Raw genomic sequence first — 21015 nt, forward strand, 5'->3', positions numbered from 1 at the left:
TTCCTGTTTCTGAGCTCTCCACTGCCGAGGAGATTGAGAAAGAACCCTATGGCCAGAGCATCAGGCTAAAAGCAGGACTACTGGGTAGAAAAGGGGCAGCTGTTAGGACAACCCCAGCTTACCATCTCACAGTCTCACTTACTTCACTGCTGCGTGCCTCAGTTTCCCCCTGAGGATGGGAAAAGTGATATCAAGCTACAGAGCACTGAGGCAACGATTTTAGGCAGCAGGATAATTCCTGTACTTATTGACAGGAGCTGAGCTATGCCCAAGGTGGCCCCATACCTTTGGGACACCCCTATCTGTGCATCTACCAGTCCTACTCCTCCACCATACTATCCCTTAAGTGCTGATTTTATCTAAAGGACCAGTCCCTTCCTCAGGGCTAATTCCTGTTACAGCAGAGAAATGGCCTGCACCCCAACAGCAGCTGTTAAATTCCATGGGGAAGTTCTGTAGTTTTTTTTCCCAGTGAAGGACAACACAACTCTTGAATGCTACAGGAATACAGGGCAGTACCATCAACTCAGGATCTCACAATTCCCTTTGGGGTGGCAGCAGACAGACCTAGAAGGAGAATAAAGCTGAGCTAGCACAGCAGTCAGTGCTGTGGCCACCAGATTTAGCTGCTGTAGAAAAAAAAGGCAAGCTCAACCTCATTAGTTGGCCAGCTGTATGCACAATCCAAAGCACAGCTGCATCCAGGTAAAGCCACATCACTTCAGCAGCAAGAGGTTTCCCAAAGATGATCTCAAACTCTCTCTGGGGCCAAAGATCGAAGTGCCTACTCCAGCATAGGGAAAGGAGACATCAGATGTCCAGGACATGGCCCAGTTGTGAGACAAAACCCAGGGGCAAAACCCAGGGATTGATAAAGTTTGATAAAGCCGTGTGCTGAAAGCAGGAGCAGAGCCAGTACTGGTGGTGCACACTCTGGCAGGGAGGATCAGCAGGTAAATATCTGCATCTGCACAACAGCAACTGGGACAGAGTCCAGGAGACAAGCTGGAGCAGACAGAGGGAAGCAACAAGGCTCCTCTGCTGTTTTCCAGCCGGGCAGTGCCTGAGCCCCAGACCACATCTAAGGGTACTGCATGCCTGAGCCACTGCCTCCTGGGCTGGGGAGCACCCAAGTGTGAGCTCCAGGCTCCCTCTCCTGGGCAGGTGATACCATTGCAAGAGCTTCCGAAGGACTCTGAGGCTTCCAAGCACTGCAACAGCCAAACAACCCTCTCCTTTTTTTCCTTCCAGCAAGCCCAGCCTCCCAGGAGAAGGAAAACAGCTCTCAGGTTGCAAGAAACAGTACAAAGCGTGGTCAACATCTCTCCCTGGACACTGTGGGGGTATCACTGTGGTTATGAAGGGAAATTGAGCCACTGAGGTCTGCCACGGGGCTAAAGCTTGCCAGTAATCACTAAAATAACTTTTTATAATTTTTTTTAAAACTTTTATAATGGGACGTGCAACCTTCAGCCCATCTGCTCTGCAGGAACCAGGCTCCCACCTGTAGCTGGACAGCTGTCTGTCTTCTCACACGTTTCTACCCCCTCCAGATTCAGCCACGTTCCTTCAGGAGAAGCAAAGAGAGCTTTATGAGGCTCCAATTAAACATATCACAGACCTGGACCCAATGCAGGACACTAAGCAGCCAGGCTCAGAGGTGCAAGGAAATTTAGATGAGGGAAATCAGTGCAAGTGAGGTTCATGCTTCGTACCAGAGGGATGGCAAAAACTTTCACACGTTCCATGATATTAAAAGTGTGGGAATTGAGATGGAAACATGTTCCTGGGGTGGAAAAGAGATGTCCCCAGAGCTCTACAGACTTTCCACTGCACCTTGTTCCCTGTCCTGCTGCAGTAGGTCCCCCCACTGCACCTACCCCTAAGCACCCTCCAATCTTCAGCCCACTTTAATCTGCCCGTCCCACTTCACCCATAACTGCTCCTCCTGATTCCAGCTCACATCTGGAGCAACTCCAAGACACAGGGTGCAAGATAAGGGGAGAAAGACAGATCCCCCAGGCTCACCTCCCAACCTGCCACTGGCACAGTCATTGCCAGGGCTGGAAGTGGCTCAGCCCAAGAACCCAGCCGCTGGGAAACAGAACTCCCTCAATCCTGTGCAAAGAGAAGAGCTGTGATAGATATTTCTTCCTATATTATCTTGGACTGTGCCTCAGTTTCTCCCACGCATCTTTGTCTGCAGTCTAAGACAGGATCAGGCCTTTTTGTGGTTTCTTTTTGGGGAGGGGGGCTGTGCTATAGTTTAGCTTTCCTAACCAGACACTCCCGCAGGCAATTAAACAAGCAGCAAAGAGGTTTAACCAGCAGAGAAGCAATGATTTGTACCACTACTACCATCTTCCCAGATACCCGAGCTTGATGAAATACCCAACTCTGACCACAGGCACCATTTTGTGCCCATCCATCACCTCTCAGCTCTTGGGGGCACACAAAACCAGCAGCACCCGCTGAGGGAAGCAGCCTTTTTGCAAGCCCCAGGAATCAGCCACGTTTGGCTGCAAAGCAAATGCCATAATTGTCTCCAGGGTATCTGGAGAAGGAAAGGGAGAGCAGGGGAGGATGGAGGAAAACACGCCTGACCCCATCAGCCCATCCACACCTCCCCACGTGTCTCTTCACAGGGAGGAGCACCGCCGGCATAGGCTTTTTTGACCATATAAGGCCAAGTTCTTCTCTCCTTGGCCAATCCAGGAGGAAGGCAAACACCTGAACCATGCCCAGTTTGCCAAGGCCCAACCTTCCCTCCCACGCCCTGCCTCCTCAGGCAGGCATGCCAAGCTCTACCTGCAGCAGGGCAAGGAGACAGAATTCGCATAGTCTTGCTCCAAACTGGCACAAGATAGGGAAATTCTGCCCTGTATGAATCTACCATTGGGCACAGAGCATAGCTGGGGCTTTCCTCTCTTGCAGCCCTTTAGACTCCTTGTGAATGAGCTCAGTTTGAGTGCTGCAAGGGAGGGCTGCCCCAACACAGTTGTTGCATCTCACAAATCCCACCTTTCTTCCAACTATTTCCAGTCATTCACTGTCCCAGACATGTGAAAAAACCTCTTGTTCTGTACTGCAGCCAGCCTGGCTGCTTTGTTTCCACCTCCACCTGTGCTTCACTTGCACAGGGCAGCCCTAGGGTCTCTACCTCCCAAATAGTGCCTGGGAGACAGCAGTGCCTGTGCAGACCTGCTAAAGGAGCTGCAGCTTTGGGATGCCCTCAGCCTACCTTTGGGTTAGGGGAACAGGAGCTGGAGGGAGCCATTTCCCAGTCACTGGTGGGATTCCCAGCACTGCCAGAACTGGTGTGATGGGGCTGACAGCCTATTAGCACAGTGGCTCCCAGGCCTGGCATGGCAGCTCACCCTGAGAGGAGAAATGAAGGACAAAATTGGACTACCACTTACAGATTAGTGACGAAATTAAGAACATTCAAAAACCCCATCAAGACCCAAAGCTGCTACCAGCTGGTAGGGATGCAGGAGAGATCCTGAGCTGCCAGCCCTCAGTCCATTTCCAGGCCCCACTGCTCTGCTGCAGCCACGCACGTGCCAACTCTTCCCCGGCTCTGCATGCCAGCACCCTGACCAAACGAGCCCAGGAATTTCAGAGAAACCAGCATTCTCTTGTTGTGCTGCCAAGATTCGGTGCCTGCCTGCCAACAATCCTGGTTAGAGCGGGACAGATTCCAGGAGAGTTGTGTCAGCTCACTGCCCTTGGGCTTATGGGGTGGGAGTGCCAATAGGTCCCACGCCTCCACCTCCAGGCATACCAGGGACTCACAGCAGCTGCTGCTTCAACGCACTCCCCACCCAAATACCTGCGTTTCCACAAGGCTGTCACGGGTCTGAAAGAAGCCTTACCTGAAACAAAATGGAAATTGGGTTGGCCTTTTGGTGTTTGCCCATATATAATCCTGCACAGCCCTCCAGGAGGACAGAGCACTGATGTGGGGGCAGAGAGGATGGGGATCAGTACATGGAGGAGGACGACGTTTTGTTCCATGGAAGGCATGAATCCAAACGATGGTGCTGCTCATTTCCCAGCACCTCCTGACCTATTCTCCCCACTGCACACACAGCATTCACGTCACAGAGCAACAACATCACCTGCTGGCAGTGGGAGTCTGTGGGAACCTAGAGCATGAAAGCAAAAGGGCAATGGGAGAAGCAGAACCTCTGCTTAAAGCTGGGGACGCAAACAAGGCACCTCCAGGCAGGCAGGAGTGTGTGAACTGTGGTCTATGGCTGTGCTAACCTCCAACAGGTCTCAGTAGAGAGTGGGATGCTCCTCTTTCCAGCATGGGAGGTTATCTCTGAGACCTGGAAAGGTGAGCTTGTCCAGACCAGAGCCACGATGCCACAGGCAGATGTTGTGTGAGCTAGTGGCTGAGCAACCTAGGGAAAATAGAAAGAAGGTCACATCAGCGATTGAGATTGAGACTTTACAGCTCAGACCAAGTCATGTTTGTACCACGATTCACATGCTGCAAGCACAGATGGTAGCCAGTCCTTTAAGACAGCTTTCAGCCAAAGAGCCCTGCTGCAAACTTGCTCTGATGGCTCAGCTGGGCAAGCAGGCACTACCAACAGGAAGACCAGCTCACGTGGGACTTTGCAGACATCAGCAACCAGAGCTTGTGTCTGGGCTTCAGTTTTGAATCTACTTGGAAGGTCATGCATAGACTCAGCCAGTGCCCCTTCTCTACTAACTTTAAGCATTCAAACACCTCATACCCCTCATAGTCCTCATTAGAAACACTCAAGCGCTCATGGGGACATTTCAGCAGCACAAGGAGCCACACAAACAGCACACATTTACCCTGGGTCAATGCTGGCAGTTTGGGCCCTGACCACCCAGCTGTGCTCCCTCCCAGCCTGACAGATGTCTGCAATGCACAGATACACCAGGCAGCCTCCAATCCTGATGCAGCAGATTGAGCTGAGAGACATGGAAGGGCCCGGGTGAGCTGGGGCAGTGCCCAGTGCGTAGGGCAGGGTAACAGAAAGTATTTGAGATTGCACATTGGCCGAGATGAGTCACACAGCAGGATGGGCAGTCCGGAGCTGCCTGCTCAATTCTCCACCCCTACCTGCACGTTACCCTGGGAAGAAGCAAACCGTGGGAACTGGGATATCACAGCAGGCCAAGCAAGTACAAAAAACATGGCTGTTGCTGAGAAGAGATTAAAACTGTCCATCTCTGCAAAGCAGTGACTTAGCGAGAGGAGCAAAACCCCAGAGCTCAGCAGGTCTAGGTGCTGGAGATTGGCTGCTCAGCCTGGCACCATCCCCGTGGCAATCGGCCAGGTATTCATAACATAATGGGAACAGTGCTCACCCATTCCTGCCAGGGCCTGTGTGTGTTTGTGAGATTTCATAGACACACCCTTCAATTCAAGGCTTTGGAAAAAAAAAGCTCAGCACCTGGGGAGGAGAAAAGGAGGGGGGAGGAAAGAAAGGAGAAGGAACCACTTCAGAGCTGAGGAATCCCAGCTGTGACTCACCGGGAGCACTGACGCAGGAAGCAAACAGGGTTGGGAACGCCGGGAGGGGGTCAGGATTTATGGGGCCAGGCAGCCCCTCTTGCATGGAGGGTCCCCCTGCTGGGCTTGCTCAGGATCCAGCCTCCTCCTGCAAAGGTGACACTGGGCTGGAGTTTTGCTCATGAGAATGCACCCAGATCATTTTTCAGCATTGCCAAACCTGTCTGCACGCTGCCTGGCTCCTCGTTGCCCACACGTCCAGATTACTCTCACTAACAGCACTGGAATTGACACCAAAAGTGCAACAAACCTCCTCATTTCAAATATTCCCACCCTGGTGGTGTTCCAGTGCAACACCAGGACCCTTCCCAGCCAGTAGCTTCAGCCCCCCAGCAAACGTGTGCCTCTTTGAGCTGCCCAACATGCAGGGAAGGGGTTCACACCTCAAGGGAATAGAGAGCACCTGGGTTCTGGTTTCCAGCTCTTTCAGCGTACCCAAAGGTATCCAATGTGATCTACCCACGTACAGGGTAAGTGCAGCAGGGCTAAATGACACCACAAGCAACACAAAACAAATCATAGAACACCACGGGTTGGAAGGGAACAAGGGAATGACTGAATCCTACCCCTGGCCCTATGGAGCATAAACCAAACCCCACATCTGAGAGCAGTGTCCCAGTATTCTATGGGCTCCGTCAGCTTGGGGCTGCGCCCACTATGCTGGTGAGCCTGTTCCATTCCCACCAGCAGCTTTCTGCATACATAACAGAGGTGAGAAACACAAGACAAGAAGCAAGGTCACATCAGATCGGTCCAGAACCACTCTGGATTTATGCCTCCCTTGTCTCATTGGCCTCAAGGAGTCAATCCAGTATTCCCTTAGCACTTTACTAGCTAGAAACCTGCCTGGCTCCACTGAAGCCAGTGTCACCAGTTCACCTGCTCAGTGCCAGCTCTCCCAACAGGTGACATCAAGTCCCAGGTTGTTTTTGACATCAGGGGAACATGGTGGAACCATTGCTCTCCTGCTCAAACTCACCATCTGGTAGTGAAGATTTATAAACTAGACAAGGGAGAACCAATGCAAAACATCTTTTTCTTTTAGAACTGTGGACTGCAACGTGCTAAAAAACTCTGAAATTCACTCATTTAGCCTTGGATTTGCTTTGAAACCTGAAACTTTGGGGCAGGCAGCATGTTTGCCCCTCTCAACAAGCCAGACCACAGCTGGCTATTCAGCCTTCATGTCAGAGCTTTCTCCATCTAATTCTGAACCCACCAGGTGCTGTACAGTCCCGTTTCTGATGAAGCAGAAACCTCCATCCATGCCCCCCTGGCAGCTTCCCAGACAGCCAGCTCACGCTCACAACAAACACCCATGGGACATGTTCTGACCTGAGCACTGAAGTCAGTTCTCCCTGGAGGATTCGCCCACATTTGTATCTGGAGCTTGCTCTGCAGATTATACAACATGTATTATTTAGGGCAGCAATGCCAAGAGGACCTGGAGAAGAAGCCTCCACTTTAGAAGGTCCTGAGGGACCCCAGTGGGAGCAAGGAAGAGGACTCAGTGGTTGGGAGGACTGAAGGTTCACAGAAAAACCAGAACCATGACTTTCAAACTTGTTCAGTGCTTCTCAGTCTTTGCTGAGACCTTAAGTAGAGTAAGAAGTAACTCAAGACAGTGGCTCCGAATGCATAAACCAAGCCTTGACTGCAGCAGAGCCCCAGCCTGCTGTGCTGGGGTTCACAACTGGAACTGCCTCTTGGCTGCATCTCCACTCAGTTTGGGGAAGGGTCAGCATTTCAATCTCCCCTACCTCCAGTGGGCTGACCCATTCCAATTCCATTGCCACTCCAGTCTGGGAAGACCCCATTTCTTTACCATGGCAGTCTGGCTGTGCCTGTCCATCCAGGTCCTCCAGCTGCACAAGGAAGAGGTAGTGTCAGCATGGAAGCATCATGGATCTTCCCAAGCTTTATAAAACCATGCTGAAGTCACAGCTCCATTCTGAAGTCAATTTACAGCAGGTAACGGACAGCACTAACAGGACAGAGTTATTGGGATCAGCCTGAAACCTTATTGAAGGTTATTATGTTGTGGATGCCCCATCCCTTGAGGTGTTCAAAGCCAGGCTGGATGTGGCTCTGGGCAGCCTGGTCTGGTGGCTGGCGACCCTGCACATAGCAGAGGGGTTGAAATTAAATGATCATTACGGTCCTTTTCAACCCAGGCCATTCTGTGATTCCATTCTATGATGCTTCTGTTCAACAAGCAGCAGAACTGGCAGATTAAGTAGAACTTCAGCCTGATTATTCTCATCACTTTGCTCCTGATTTATATGCAGCTAATAACAGGCACTGACATCTATCCCTTCTCTGCCAGCTTAATCCCAAGAGGAACAAGGAGAAATCTCAGTGAGCCTCGACTACAGCAGCACAGCAGGCCTGGCTCCCTGCAGAGCTCATGGGAGCTGGAATAGGCCCTCTGAGAGCTGCTTTTGTACCAACTTCTCTACCATTTACTGAGCTTTTTGCAAACCATCCCAGCCATGCAAGGAATGGGGTGGGGATGTTTTGACACAGTCTTGGATCATTTACAGATCCCACCCAGCTGCGTCTGTGCTCACCTAATGCTCTCGCTGTCCTCTTGTTTCTCAGGAACATCTAGTAGAGAGCAATTCAGATAAGCATAATGCTTCACAGAAGCTGCTATAGAAACACTGATTTCCACTGCAAAAACCTGCTTACCAATTGCTGCTTGGAAGGGAGGGAGGACATAAAGCCCATAGGGGTCTTCTCTCTTTACCACTTTGGAGTTTAAAAGCTGAATCCCACCACTTGTCTGCATGGGCTGCAGTGATAAGCAATACCAACGCCTCACTGGAAGGCCAAGGAAAGATGTGGTCTGGCAGCAAGGGAAAGGGAATACTTGGGGCAGTCCTGGCCTTAAGCAGAGGGGGGTAGGTCCTACTTAGGTAGATTAAAGAAGGACAGAAAGGCCTCAAGTCAGCCTAGAGTGAACCTCCCTTAGCAGCATTAAGCGTCCTTCACACTTCCAGCTGCTAAACTGAAGTGAGAGAAACGTTTCCCCTTACCAAAAAGCAACCCTAGCAGATGCAGAATGCATGCCATCTAACCAGAGGTATTAGTAGATACTCCATAGGTTAACCCTAACCCCGTGTACAGCTCTACTAAAGCAGTTGTTCATCTTCCTGTGGCAGCTCAGATCCAACTCCCATTACTCCCTCGAGTTGGCTGCAAATGGTCAGGACCAAGACTGACAACATCCCTTACTCTTCTGTTAAATCCTACCCTGTAAGATATAAAAAAAAAAAGCAAGATCCTTATGTATCCACAGTGAACAGCTGCTTTCTGCAGAGCAGAACAGACGTGTCTAGTGCATATGTACATGACTGCCCCCGTTCTCAGTGTTTATCATCCAAGAAGCCTTGCAGAATCACATTTGTTTAGATTTGTTTAGTCTGGGGTGAGATCCAAATCCAGTTTCAGATGTGGATCTGCGTTTCACAACTGGCCTTTATTCCTCTCGTGCACAATACCAACCTGCACCGAGAAACCTGCAACCTTCAGTGGAGCCTTACAGCCAGAGCTCACTTGCTGAGAGCTGGAGAGGTGTCTGCAGCCCCACAGAGCAGTGTTTCCTTCGGTTCTCAGACACTGGGGAGTTTCCCTGACTTCACAGGACTGTACTGGTACACATCAGTAGCCAAATACTCTAGATAACCACATAAAGCAGGAACAGAAAGGCCGAGAGTGACTTTGGCACAACTAAAAGAGTGGTGACAGGCATAGGTAGGGATGCTTAAGAATAAGGAGCCCCCCCATCCTCCACACAAACGTACACACTCATGTTCCCCATCCATGCAAACACTGCTCTGAAACCAGGAGAGCAGTCATGGCAGGCAGACAGCCCCTGGGCTGGGGAACCTCGGGAGACACAGCTCAGGCTTCTCTTTCCACCTGGCTGGGAAAGGACAATCCCAGGCTGGGCCACCCAGCCCTGCAGGGCTCTGTCAGCATTGTTTGCAGCGGGGTGCAGGCTGCCTGCCCCACCTGGCGCTCCCCTTTGTGCATTTGCTGAGCTCTGATCTGACGGCGTCCATCGCCCTGGGGAGGGAACTGCTCACAAACAGAGCAGGAACTGCTCACAAACAGGGCAGACGGCTCCAACCTACTTTCGCTGGGTTTTGCACAGCAGGCAAACATCAGAGGCTTCAAAGCTCCCACATCAGCAAATTCTCTGGCAAGCATCTTGGCAAAGAAATGCCAGAGGGAGGGAAGTGAGGGGATTCTCTCCTGTGGGGCTGCTCAGCCTGTGGTCTACATTCAGGAACAGCTCATCTGCGGCTCCTTTCCTTTCCCCAACCCCCCAGGCACAGATCAACCTGCTGCTGCCATCTCCTCTGCCCCCATCCCTGTTTTGCCATCGTGCAACCACAGTGCAGGTGCCTCTACCCCACAGCAGGTGCACATGCAAAGCAGTTCCTGTGCTGGGGGAAAAGGAGCCATTCTCCTGACGTATCACACAGCCAGTCTGTATTTCTGCTATATGACATCCATAGACATATCACAGGGAATTAGGATGAGCTTCTCCCTTTGGTCTCCCTCTACAAGAGCTGAACTTGAGCATCTCTGTTCTGTGGTCTGCAAGCCCACCTTTGTATGACATTACACTGAGGCTCCAAGAGCAGCTGCTGGGCTCAGCACTCACCTACCCTGGGCTCAGCAGTCAGAGCAGGGAATGGTAACCAGGTTCTGCCCCAACCAGTTGCTCTGCTGGAGACAACTGTGACTCTCACCAACCCACTCCTATGGGATAACAGCAGGCCCTCTGTTATCCCCCCCACGTACACTCTGGTATGCAGCTTCTTCTCTCCTCCCTATCTCTACACACACACACCCACGCAAACACAGCATTAACAGCTTTACTCCTGGCTTTACAGCATTTACACACTCAATAAAGCATTCTTTTTGCCTTGCAGTTGTGCCAGCTCTTTGTAAATCCTCAGCACTCTTCCTTTTGAAGCTGGAAGAGAACCAGGCCACCTCTACCAACTCTCTTCACAGCAGCTTTCAGCTCGCAACTCCTTAAAAAGACTTTCCTCCCTTTCCCCAAACCTCTGCCCTTCTGAGTCACGCTCTGTGCAATGCCTGAAGTCAGCACTTCACACGAACCAGCTGAAGCTGGTCTTTGGAAAAATGCAGACACATCCATGCAGAGCGCAGGGCAGCGACCAGCCAGGACCTGCAGCCCTGGCAAAGAGCAGAGCGGGTTCGCTGGTGACAACACCAGCTAGAAATGCAGATCAAGAGAGAACATGGAGCAGCAGAGCAGCTTTCCTCCCCACCTCCCCCCCGAGGCAAAGATCAGTGTTTGGGACACCGACTGCTCACCTGGGAAAATGGCTGCGGGGAGAGAAAAGCCTGACACAGGCTGCTCTTCCTTTGCGTTGTTCCTCAACCCAGAGCTCAGATAAATGGGTCCTCTGGCCTTACAGAGCCTGGGTTGGGAACCCCCCTCCCAAATCTGTTTTACACTGAAGGCCAAAGGGGACCAAGCCACCAGCCCTCCTAATGTCAGCATCGATAGCATAACGCTCAGGAGCACAGATCTCCCCATGCAGAGGTGCCCCAGGAGCACCCAACCCCATTCCCAAGTATCCTCTGCATTTTCTCTCCTTTCCTCCCTCCTATCTCACCACCTCTGTGAGCTCCTTGCTTCCTTCCACTGAGCCACAGCCCTTCGGACAGCATCTTTCCCCACTCGAAGCCAAATGCTTTATTTTTGCACATTTCCACGTTTGGCTCTCACCACGAAGGCAAGGCTTACCCTGAGCACCATGCAGAGCATTACAGAAGCAGCCACACCATTTTGGAAAGTCCCACAGAAAGTCCTGAGAAGCAGGGCTTGCTCCAGGTGAGGTAGGAAAGGGGTTTTCACAGCTCAGTGTGACTGCCCTGATCCAAAGACAAGGTCAGCCACAGAGGTGATCTGCAATGGGATCAGAAGTTATCGAGGGCAAACAAAAAAAAGCACATCTCTTCTTAGGTATTTGTCCTGTTTAACAATTGCTGGTATTTGAGGAAAAAACTAAGCAGCACCTTCTTAAGCAATGGTCAAGAAAAAGGCAGAGTTAAAATTCAATCTGAGTCAGTAAGGAATGCACTGCAGGCCCCGCTCTGGGGGCTGGAAGGCAATAAATAATTCAGCTTCTGCCCTACTTGGCCACCCTGGACAAGAGGAGTCAACACTGGGAATGTCCAGAACACAGCAAATCAGTCCCAGGAGACTGAAGAGCCCTGGATAATAGCCACCACCACACACATTCCTGAAAAGCTCTGGCTACTTTCACATGGTGCCCTGCTAATCCACTTGCTTCCATGCACCAGCAATGATTAGGCTCCATTGCAATGCAGCAGGAGGGGACTGAGGTTCTCTATGCAGGGCTGGGGGTTGATGGACTCCAGACCCCACACGGAGGGTCCAGCTCTCCTGCACCTCTGTATGCACATTTAAGATGATGTATCTATCAGAAGGGTTTATGGAAGCCTTCCCTCTCCTATATGCTTTCCTCAAGGAGGGTAAGGGAATTCTCAGCGTGCAACCAAGGATCCCTTCCTTTGCACCTTTGCACTCGCAGAAAGGCCACTTCATTTTCCCACCACCATCTCCCATGCCTGAAATGGGGATCTTTGAGGAGGTAAAGGAGATTAAAGGGACACAGAAAGAGTCGGGCAGCCTTCAAGGGCCAGCCAGGAGAGGAGCCGCCCTGCTTCTCCCTTTTGATCTCTGCATGAGCACCACGGAGCTGCCCTTGGCTTTTGATGTGTCACCCTGCAGATTGTTCTCTCGCAGCAGGGCAGGCCTGTTGCAGCATGACTGCTCCTGGATTTCAGCTGCTAGGGGAACAAAACTGTACTTCAGCAGCTTCTACACATTTTGGAGCCGTCAGAGTCTGGGCTGACCCCAGGGGTGGAGGGGAACTGAGAAGGCAAGGAGGGACACCACCCTCAAATTCAGCTCTAACTAAATCCCTGTCAGTCATACGGAAGGTGCAGAAACTGCTACTGCAACAATAAAATAGAATGACTTAATCTGGCATCACAAAGCACTTCACAGAAGGAAACAGGCCAGGGGATCTGCAGTGCCATGCCCAGTCTTTGGCCCACTGTACATGACTTAGATGAAGGGAGTTTAATCAATTGCACTTTATTTAAAGTGCATTCTGCCATGGAAGGACAAATAAAACTCCTTCCTTACCCCTCATTTCAGAGAAGTACAGAGAGCTTTGCTGCTCTGAAAACATCGTCCCTCAAAACAAAACTGTGCCATGTTAAAGGCCCATGGATTTAGTGGCTTTGTTGCAAGTGAGAACAAAAATCCAAGCAGCTGATAATATGCATTTTGTAAGCCTGATCTACAACTGACCCAACTTGGATTCTCTGGTCAGCTCAGGTCTGCACATCACTTTGTATTCACTGAGCTCAAGGGCTTAGCTTAACACGCCAGGTTATCCCTCCCTGTGAAATAAAGAGCATGAGGTGAGGAGTCTGATGAAAGCAGCAGCTTGCCCCAGTCCCACAGGCAGCTGGGGACAAGGCTCAGAAAGGAACCCACATTTCCCACCCTACAATCAAGTTCTTTGAGACCTGAGCACCTACCGGTCTTGCCAAAGGGTTACAAGCATATCCTGAGCCCAGATCACGACTCCAGCTTTTTTCTCCAAACTGGAGACTCCTTTGGATTCCAAGTCCAGCGGTTGACCCAAGTGTAAGGTAAAAAGGACACTCCTACACCAACTAAACACAAAAAACTCAGGTGTCAGCTGATGATATTTGGTGGCAAGGCTTCTGCCTGTAATGCTACAAGAGATGTGCAAAGGCCTGTGGGAAACCAAACCTGCCCACATTAACACAAGCAAACCTAATGAAAAAGTTGAGGTGCCAGGAGTGAAACCCTAAATACTAAAAAAAGCAAGCCCAGTGGCAGACCAGACTGCCCACACACCACTCATCTACCTATATACTACTCCATTGGGTCCAGAGAGACTGCACCAAAGCCTTGGAGACTCCAGGAGTCCATTCTCACTTAGTCATCAAACCTAAGGATACAAAGCTACGCCGCATCCGTTTCCATAACCAAGAGGACACAGGGAAGTCAGCAGGCAGTCTTTTTGTTTCCCTCTGGCTTGCTCTGACATACCAAGTGCTCTCATTTGCAACTTGGCCAAACAGGACAGCATTCAGCACAAGTCTAGAGTGAAGGCAAGGGAAGCCCCCTCTCCCCCCACCCCAGCACTGAGGAAGGGGATTCAGGTTCTTCACACCACCAGCTAACCTGACAAACCAGAACTTTGCAAGAGGACTGGCTCACACCTGGTAGAGAACAGGCATCACGTGTTTGATGTGTAGCTGTTCTTCTTTCAGGTCCCCAGCATGCCAGGAACAGACGCCCATACTTCACAGGGCTGACACCTCTCGCTTTTCTCCTTTAATTCACAGGCTGCAAAGTTTCAGGAAGAACAAGAACAAACGTGCCCTCAGCTGAGCAAAGGAAATCCGAAAATCTGCAGCTTCTAACATACAAGCTTGTAGTGGCAAGCTGCCGGGTTTCCAGCTAGAGGAAGCTGCTTATGGTAGCAGACACAGTGCTGCCAACTCTCAGTTCCTAAGCTTGATTCCTCCACTCCTGAGCTGCTCATACATTCTGGGGAACGTAGAGTGAGACCATAAATTCTGCTGCCATTTAGAAAGGCCAGCGAACAGCGTTTGCAAGGCTGTCAGTTTGTACGTGTGCAGGAATGGAAGCAGACAGCAGGGAGACAGGAGTTTACAGCACTCGTTTGATCTGGCAGCTGTTAATGTTAAACTGATAAAGTGGCCGCTGTTGCACCACGTTTGCACACTACGTTCTTCCCCACTCAGTGCATTCCTTGCTCTCATCCAGCACAAGACCCTAAGAGACAGAGAACTGCTCCTTAGCATAAGAGTTAAAATTAAAAATTAATTAAAATAATAGAAAGAAAAAAAAAAAAGGGATTTCTCATCAACTCAATTTAATTTACTTCCTACAAAGGCTGGAAGCCACAGCAGAATCACCCAGAAATTGGAACTCAACCCCAACTTTAATAGTGACTTGCTCAGCTTTAGCTATTTGGTCTAGATTTTTCTACCCAAGGAAGGAGGATAATTACACACAACTTGCTACACAGCAGTGGTGCGAGACTTAATTAGTCAGAACACTTTGAAGGTACAGCACCTAATTAATATCTGAAGTGGCTGCAGTGATCATTATGTACAATGGCATAGCTCACAGCTGATGATACAGCTCAGCTCATCAGGACTTTTTCATCCTCAAAAGTGCTGCACAAACATCCAGCCCATATTCCACATCAGAAATCTCCACGATGGTGGGTGGATACCAAACTCCTTTCATGGATGGAAAAACTGAGGCAAGGTCTGATGGGGCCCAGCAACAAACCACAGAGCCTGAGAACTTAACGAGGCACTCGCATGGGAACTCCCAGTTTGGTGCTGGGTAGAACAGGGCAGCACCTTGCTGTGAATTTTGTAGGCTCCTGCAGACAACTGTGGAGCCATGGGGTTGGAGGGAGCAAGCAGGATCTCCTTACTACCCTTCCAACACGCAGGAGAAAAACATGGCACAAAATGAGTGGACCAGGATGGCAAAGAAGGTCAGCACAGGCAGCAGAGTAGTGTGAGCACGCTCCCATTTCCTTTGTTTTAGCAACAGCCCCGTCCCTGTATTGCAGAGATGAGCACAGAAGCTTCTGCACCGGCTTTGCCATCCCTCATCATTACACAGGTATCCTCAAACAAGCAGGGACATCTCTCTGCTTCCCCAGCTGCACGAAGAACAATTACCACCCAGCTCTGCACAGTGAGAGGGAGCACAAGTGTCAGTCTTAACTCCCACTTTTGCTTTCCTTATGTCCTGCCTCCAGGAGGCCTGTGAATACCTCTTAACCACGTTGCAAAATGCAAAGAGCACAGAGTTTATAAAAGAAATGTTCTCCTGAGCCTTACATAAGCACAGCAGCTGAGATCCACAGGCTTTCTTCTGTTGCTGTGTCATGGAGCTGGGCTCCCAGCTGTCTCATCTCATGACACCTTCCTGGAGAACAAAAGCAGCGAGCTGAAAAGAAAGGAGATTATTATTATTTTAACACTGTCTACTAAAGGACTGACTTCATTCCATTCTACCTGGTATCTCAAGAACCACACAGGGATTTATGTTGACATTAATTTAAGCTGTGTTTGTGGCAATATCCAAAGGAAGAGAAACAAAACACGCTGCTGTGCCAAAGTCAGAGTAGTTTTGGAGCTGAGCCATTTCTGAGTGGGACATATTGATATTAGCAATTTAGAAGTCCAGACTTGAGACAGATAAGAAGTCACTGTACTGTTACATACACACTGGGCTGGTTTGCAGGTCTGCACACAGCCAGCACATAAAGGCTGCAAAAAAAAAAGAAATGAGGAAATAAGAAAACAGAGCCTTTCAACAACGAGCAGACCAAAGGAATCACCCAGGCAGATACTATCAGTGCAGAAAGAACATAAAACAGGCTCTCTTTGAAGAGGAATGTCATTCCAGGTGGGTGCAGGGAAGGTCTCCTGTAATTCTTTGGGTTGTTTACCTTCCTAGCAACAATTTATTAAGCTTTTCAGACAGCTGTGCAAATTCCCACGCAGAACTGAAAGGCAGAAAACCCTGCTCACCCCTTTACAACAGACGTTTTCAAATATTTCAAAGAGAACAGCAAGGAATGTTGACACAAGCCAAAGCTGTAGGCTGCACGATACTCCAGTGCCACCAGCTGCACAGTGCAGGGAACAGCAGTGGCTCAGCCACCACCCCTGAGTCACTGCAGCTCACCCATAGATTGCAGCCAACGTCATAGGTGCTTCATTATCAAAGAGATAAGTGGGATTCATATATAACCTGAAAGAGAGAGAGAGAGATTGGGCACTTGGGCGAACCTTTAAGAAAACGCAGGATGAATTTTTGATGTGCTCTCCCACAAGGACAGGGGAAACAGCCCTGATTTTCAAGCCTTCTGTAACAAAACTAAGAGCTATCACTGGACTGACACCTTGGTTTGCAGCTGAGAAAGCAGACCGAGAGCTCTTCTTTCTGTGGCCCCTCTCAGTTCCTTCAAACACATCCACCCGCTTAACCACTCTTTTTTTCCCACTCTCACATCTCCATGGGTCCCAGCAGCTCCTCAACCAGAAGTCCAGGGCAGCCCAGCAGAGCACACACACCCCCTTCACTCTTTAATCTGGGCTCATTACAAAGGAAAATAAAACATTCTCATCTCCTGTCACTGCCTCAGCAAACAACCAGGAAGTTCCAGCCACAACATCATCTGAAACAGAGGGCTCGTGCACAAGAACTGCTAGACAAGAGCACCTCCTGGAGGAGATTCCCTTTGGGCACACACCTGGGCTTCCCTCACTGCACAGTAAAGGAGCTGCAGAACTCAGAACTTTGGAGGAGTCATCGCTTATCTATTTCAGTGTGTCACAGCCTACTCATACAAGCTGTTTGAACAGCACCCTGCAAGCATGACTCCTGCTGACTAGAAAAGCAAGCAAAACCACTAATCAGATATGAACTAAAGCCAGTAGGGAGATTAAGCAAAGTTAACTTAAGACATTTTACCCTTGTTTTTCCTTTTTTCTTCCCAGATCTTACTGAACTATAAGAAACAACCCAGATATTGTGATATTTTAACCTTACTCACAGACAGCATTCATGCTTCAGGATTACCAAAGTGGTACTTAGACCTAAGAATACAATGAAAATGTATACTCAGCTACCAGAGCCTACGAAAACTGTGTGAAAAAATAGATTTAAAAGGAAAAAAAAAAAACCCTACAAAAGCCAAAATGTTTACTGATAAAATTAAATTACTTTTATTTTACAAAGAGCTCTCACTTTGTTATACTCTTCAATGAATACATGCTCTTCAAGGAAATCCTTCACTCCAAAGAAAGTTCACACCACTGAGCTTCCAAACCAGGCAAATCCCATCTGTAAAGGTGCACAGGACACAGTGTGACCAAGATACCAACCAGACACATTCTGCAATGATCCAACTTACTCATTCATGGCTGGTAAAGCAGGCTGTGTGTTTTCCTTAAGCCTTCTATCTAGAAAACACAACAAGAAGCAGAACAAACTGCATCACATGAGTCAGTAGAAATGGATTTGCCTCCTCTTTCCTCCAAAAGCTGTGTGGGGAAAAAAAAAAAAAAGGCAAGTTCTCCCTTCTTCCAGGGAACATTCTTGGTAAGAAATCACGATATATATAGCAGCTTGGATTTCAACAGCACTTTCTAGGAACAGCAACCTCAGAACCCACAAGATAGGTCAGAACTGCCACCACATTTTGCAGATGTGAAGAGGAAAAAGAACAGACATAACAATGCACAGATATTAGTTGCCCCAAACTCCCTAGGAAGGTCAAGATCTGAACCCGATAGGGATGTAGGAATCCTGTATGTGACTCTGTATCTTGCCTACAAACTCAGGAGCACAAGAGCCCCTTTGTCAGTCACTGCTGCTGTTCTGAAGGCTCCCTGCCGTCGTGATTTGAGCCATTTGATTTAAAAAGCAAGAGGCTTCTGTCCCAGCTGGTGCTCCCAAAGCAGCACACCAGCTCCATGGTGCAGTCCCTTGTTAAGATCTGTGTGATCCTCTCTGCCATATCCCCATTGATGGCAAGAGATCGGAAGTGATCGAAGTCGTTCCTGCCCAGCTTCCGCAGGCGGCGGGCAGCTGCTCTGTAGCACTTCCAAGGCTGGGGTTCAATCAGCAAGTACCTGCACTGAGAGGACAGGAAGGCCAGGAACTCCACCAGGCCTCTGTCCCCGTGGTTCAAGTGGATCCACATGGTCACAGACATGCAAAAGCTGATGTCAAAGGTAGAACGGCCAAAACGGCTCAGGTAGGAGGTGAGAAACGGCTCTCTGGAGCTGGAGTCCATGATGTCCAAGTTGGCAAAGGATATGGAGTTAGGGAAGGGGCTGCTCTGCTGAGCCCTCTCGATGAGCACCGGATCAATGTCGCAGCACAGAAGGTGCAGATCCTTCCCATCTGCAGGCTGCTCTGGGCTTCCTTTGCCCTCCTGAAGGCCGAGCAGATGCCGGTACAGAGCCACGCTCAGCTCCTGCAGAAAGGAAAACAACAGGAGTTCACAGGGCCCGCACTGCTTCCTTAGCACAACACCAAGCACACGGGATCCCACTTTCAGCAGCAAGGTCCAAGCACCACCTCAGAGCTTTCTCTCGATGCAGTTCAGAACAATGAGCTCACTGACATCTTCCCTTCTAAACTGAAAAGCACTGCAGCAGCCCTGACTACCAGAGAGGCAGTCAGAAACAGTTCTAAACCCACATCACCCTCAGGTGGTGTCTGCAGGAAGAAAATCTGAGTAAGATGAATGGGTTCTACTAACAAGAATCGTGCTGAAGGTCCCAATCATTGTCAAGGTGAAGATTTCACTGGCTTCCCCAGGTGACCTCAGAACTTCCTAGCACGATCTAGGCTACTTACATTTGAAGTAACACATTTCCTCCTCTTCTGCTAAAGGAAAAAACATTTCCTGACCATCACACCACAGTATAACAGAGTTAAGGAGAGCTGAGCTTTCTTTGAATTTCCTTTTGCAGAGCGCACCACTCGGCGGCAACCAAATTTATTTCTCGTTAGAGGAGATCTGATGGAGCTCCTGAATGACAGCAAGGGAAACTGTAACAGCACCGAGCTCACACAGGCAGGCAGGCAGTGTCCTCTAGTGGTGCAAGTCTGCATTTCAAAAGAACCACACAGCATTTTTACCTCACCTATTCTACAAGTTCAGCTGAAACAGGACCTGGAATCGTCCTTTGACAGCGCAGACTTTTAAGGCAACTAACAGGAGGCTGGGGAAAGGAGCCACAGAAACAACAGCACTTACATCCTCAGCCAGAATGACTTTTCATCCTGAATAATTATTTTTAAGTTAACACAGAGATAAAGCTTTCATCTGGAAAAAAAATAACAATTATATTAAGCCTTGCACTAATACGCATCTCAATTACAACACAACAAAGCTGCATGACAAGGAAAAGCCAGGAGAATAAAAGCAGTACAAGGAACAGAAAGACAACAGACACCCAGAAGAAGGGAAATTCTGTGAGATTTGCCAGTTTGATTGCAAAAATCTTCAAGAACGTGTGAGCAGATGTTAATTTGAAGTCCTGTCTGAGCAATAACTGAGGTGCTACTGCTAAACTCATACCAAATAATGGTTTCTAGTTTCAGACTTGGCCGGTTCCCTGCCTCTTTGGTGCTGAGAACACCCAGCAACCCAGGGTTCTCCATGTCCAGCACTTGGTGGGAAGGAGGACAGACTGAGCACAGCCTCCAAACCACTTCTCAGCCTCAGTATTTAGGCATAGGCAGCTCCACCTTTACCTTCACCGTTCTCTCGCAGGAGATTTGAGGAGGTGGCTTCCCGCACTGCAACGATCTGTGACCCCCACCCAACTGCTCTCTGCCTCAGTCACACAGGCTCACACCCACCCCAGGCTGATGCCCCACACCCCCCAGCCCTCCCAGGCTGTTTCATTGCCCACCAGTTCCCTGGGTTACTGTTCCTACCGCCTTCTCCGCTGCCCCCACCACCCCTCTCCACTACACCCCTCTGTTTGCTCAGTCTGCTCCATTCCTCCCCAGAATTCCACAGCAGTGCCTCCTCCATTCCTTCCTCCCACACCCCCAATTGCAGATTACTCCAGTCTCCCCAGTCTGTCCCACTGTACCCCAGGCTTCAGCCTCCCCTAATCTCCTCCGTTTCTGTACTACCATGAGTCACTGCTTTCCCAGACCCCTTAACTTCCCCCACTGTCCCCCAGCACCTGAGAGCACTGTCCCCCTTAAACTTTTCCACTGCTCCCAATGCCCCAGATCACTATCTCCCCCCGAATCTTTGTCACGACACCCCAATATCCCAGACAACTGTCTCCCTGCTAATTTTTCACTCAGCCACCCTGTGTCTTAGTCCACTCTTCTAATCTTCCCCTCTATCCTCCTATACCCCAGAACACCACCTTCCTGTTCATCTTCCCCACTGCCCCAGCACTCCACACCAATCTCCCCATTATCCCAGACCATTACCCATCTTAATATTTCTTCACTGTCCCCCAATAGTCAGCACCCCAGACCACTCTCACCCCTAATTCTTCCCACTGACCCTTAATGCTCCAGATCTCTGCTTCCCCCTAATCTTTTCCCCTGCTCCCCATATTCAAGACCTCAGTCTCCCCTCTATTTTCTCCTACTGCCCCCCAGTACTCCAGGCCACTGTCTCCCAACCTTTCACGCTGTTCCCCCCAAGCCTTCCCACTGTTCCCTATACCAGAGGCCACTGTCTTCCCACAAATCTCCCGCCATCCCCCAATGCTCCAGATCACTGACCCCC

The 21015-nt window shown here is 49.8% G+C and overlaps 1 protein-coding gene across 3 annotated transcripts in view; it reads right to left on the reverse strand.

Annotated features, from left to right (window-relative positions):
* The window catches only part of BCDIN3D (BCDIN3 domain containing RNA methyltransferase), a 25538-nt gene that overhangs the window by 3399 nt on the left and 1124 nt on the right, over positions 1-21015 (reverse strand). For 2 of the 3 annotated variants that reach the window (XR_004159707.1, XR_004159708.1), the window contains exons 2-7: positions 17487-18720; positions 16422-16487; positions 15569-15677; positions 5519-5645; positions 4270-4409; positions 1505-4148 (exon numbers count right to left, since the gene is read on the reverse strand). Coding sequence is in view for 1 of the 3 variants with exons in the window: in XM_010710535.3 (XP_010708837.1) it covers positions 18106-18720 (615 nt within the window). In the remaining 2 variants the exon portion in view is untranslated. Of the gene's footprint in view, positions 1-1504; positions 4149-4269; positions 4410-5518; positions 5646-15568; positions 15678-16421; positions 16488-17431; positions 18721-21015 lie in introns of those variants that run through there. The other variant, XM_010710535.3, reaches the window with a different exon arrangement.

The sequence above is a fragment of the Meleagris gallopavo genome, chromosome 4 (genome assembly GCF_000146605.3).
Source record: "Meleagris gallopavo isolate NT-WF06-2002-E0010 breed Aviagen turkey brand Nicholas breeding stock chromosome 4, Turkey_5.1, whole genome shotgun sequence".
Taxonomy (NCBI): domain Eukaryota; kingdom Metazoa; phylum Chordata; class Aves; order Galliformes; family Phasianidae; genus Meleagris; species Meleagris gallopavo.